The sequence below is a fragment of the Phaethon lepturus genome, unplaced genomic scaffold, assembly GCF_000687285.1.
Source record: "Phaethon lepturus isolate BGI_N335 unplaced genomic scaffold, ASM68728v1 scaffold35236, whole genome shotgun sequence".
Classification (NCBI taxonomy): Eukaryota; Metazoa; Chordata; class Aves; order Phaethontiformes; family Phaethontidae; genus Phaethon; species Phaethon lepturus.
Genome location: NW_010544736.1, coordinates 27,252 through 28,307, shown reverse-complemented (window position 1 = coordinate 28,307; position 1,056 = coordinate 27,252). Strand labels below are relative to the sequence as shown.

Genomic DNA, 1,056 nt, shown 5'->3' with positions numbered 1-1,056 from the left:
TTCTGGCCGCTCGGCTGCGCAGCGGAGGGGACTGCGGCAACTCCTGCTGCACGGAGGCGTGCGATTAGCATCCAGTATTTACAGCGTGCGCCGGCTTCTTCTTTGCCCGTCCGGCACTCGGCAGGCACTGACAGACTGATGGCTTTCACGAGGTGCGCCGGAGGATGCCGGAGCCGATGCCGAACTCGGCGCGCGCCGCAAGACCGGACGCGCTATTTCAGCAGCAGGGCAGTGTCCTGCGCACGGTCACGCAGCCTTCCCCGGCGCGGCATCCCGTCCCTTAGCCCGGGGCAACGGGGACTGCGCGGTGGAGGTGCTCAGGGCATGCCAGGACACCCGGTAACTGCAGCGTGGCCAGAAGCAGCAGCCTCCTGATGCCAGTTGGCGTTAGGCAAGCTCAGGCCTCGTCTCCGGCAAGGTCGAGGAGGGAGATTTTCTGCTGTGGAAGCAGTGCTGGTCTTGATCCGGGAGAAGCAGGTTTGGGTTTGGCGTGGCTCGCAGTGAACGGGTGGGGAGTGCTGGTCTCAGCTTCTGCGTGAGGCTTCCAGCGTTGCCTTTCCACCGGAGAAATGCAGAGCACCTCTGGCAGCCCCCAGCAGAGGTCAAAAGATCTCTGTCTCCTTTACCTCAGTTCCCAGGTAACATCATCCTCTGCCCGGGTTAAAATCCACTCTGTCTGCGCACAAGCACGGGGACTTTTAGCCTCTGCTCCGTGTCTCCCTTCTCCTCCCAATGTTTTTCCCGATGCTCCGTCCCCGTTCCTGTCCTAGCACGAGCAGTGCTTGCATGAGCACAGCTTTATGGACATGTTCTTTGTTTTGCCCTGCAGTCCAACACCACCATTGACTGGTCATCTCTGACAACGAAGGAGTGCTTGAAATACGGAGGACAACTTGTGGGCAACAACTGTGACTATGTCCCTGACATCACCCTCATGTCTTTCATCCTCTTTTTTGGCACTTACACCTGCTCCATGGCCCTGAAGAAATTCAAGACCAGTCGCTATTTTCCAACCACCGTAAGTATCTCCTTTCCAGCAGGCTGTGTCTTTACTCT

General features: G+C 58.3%; 1 protein-coding gene across 1 annotated transcript in view; it reads left to right on the top strand.

The window, feature by feature from the left end:
* Window positions 1-829: 829 nt before the first annotated feature.
* The window catches only part of LOC104622104 (electrogenic sodium bicarbonate cotransporter 1-like), a gene marked incomplete at its 5' end in the record, with an annotated part of 25,338 nt that continues 25,111 nt past the window's right edge, over window positions 830-1,056 (top strand). The window contains one exon of the mRNA XM_010288769.1: window positions 830-1,018. Within this exon, the coding sequence (XP_010287071.1) occupies window positions 830-1,018 (189 nt within the window). The remainder of the gene's footprint in view (window positions 1,019-1,056) is intronic.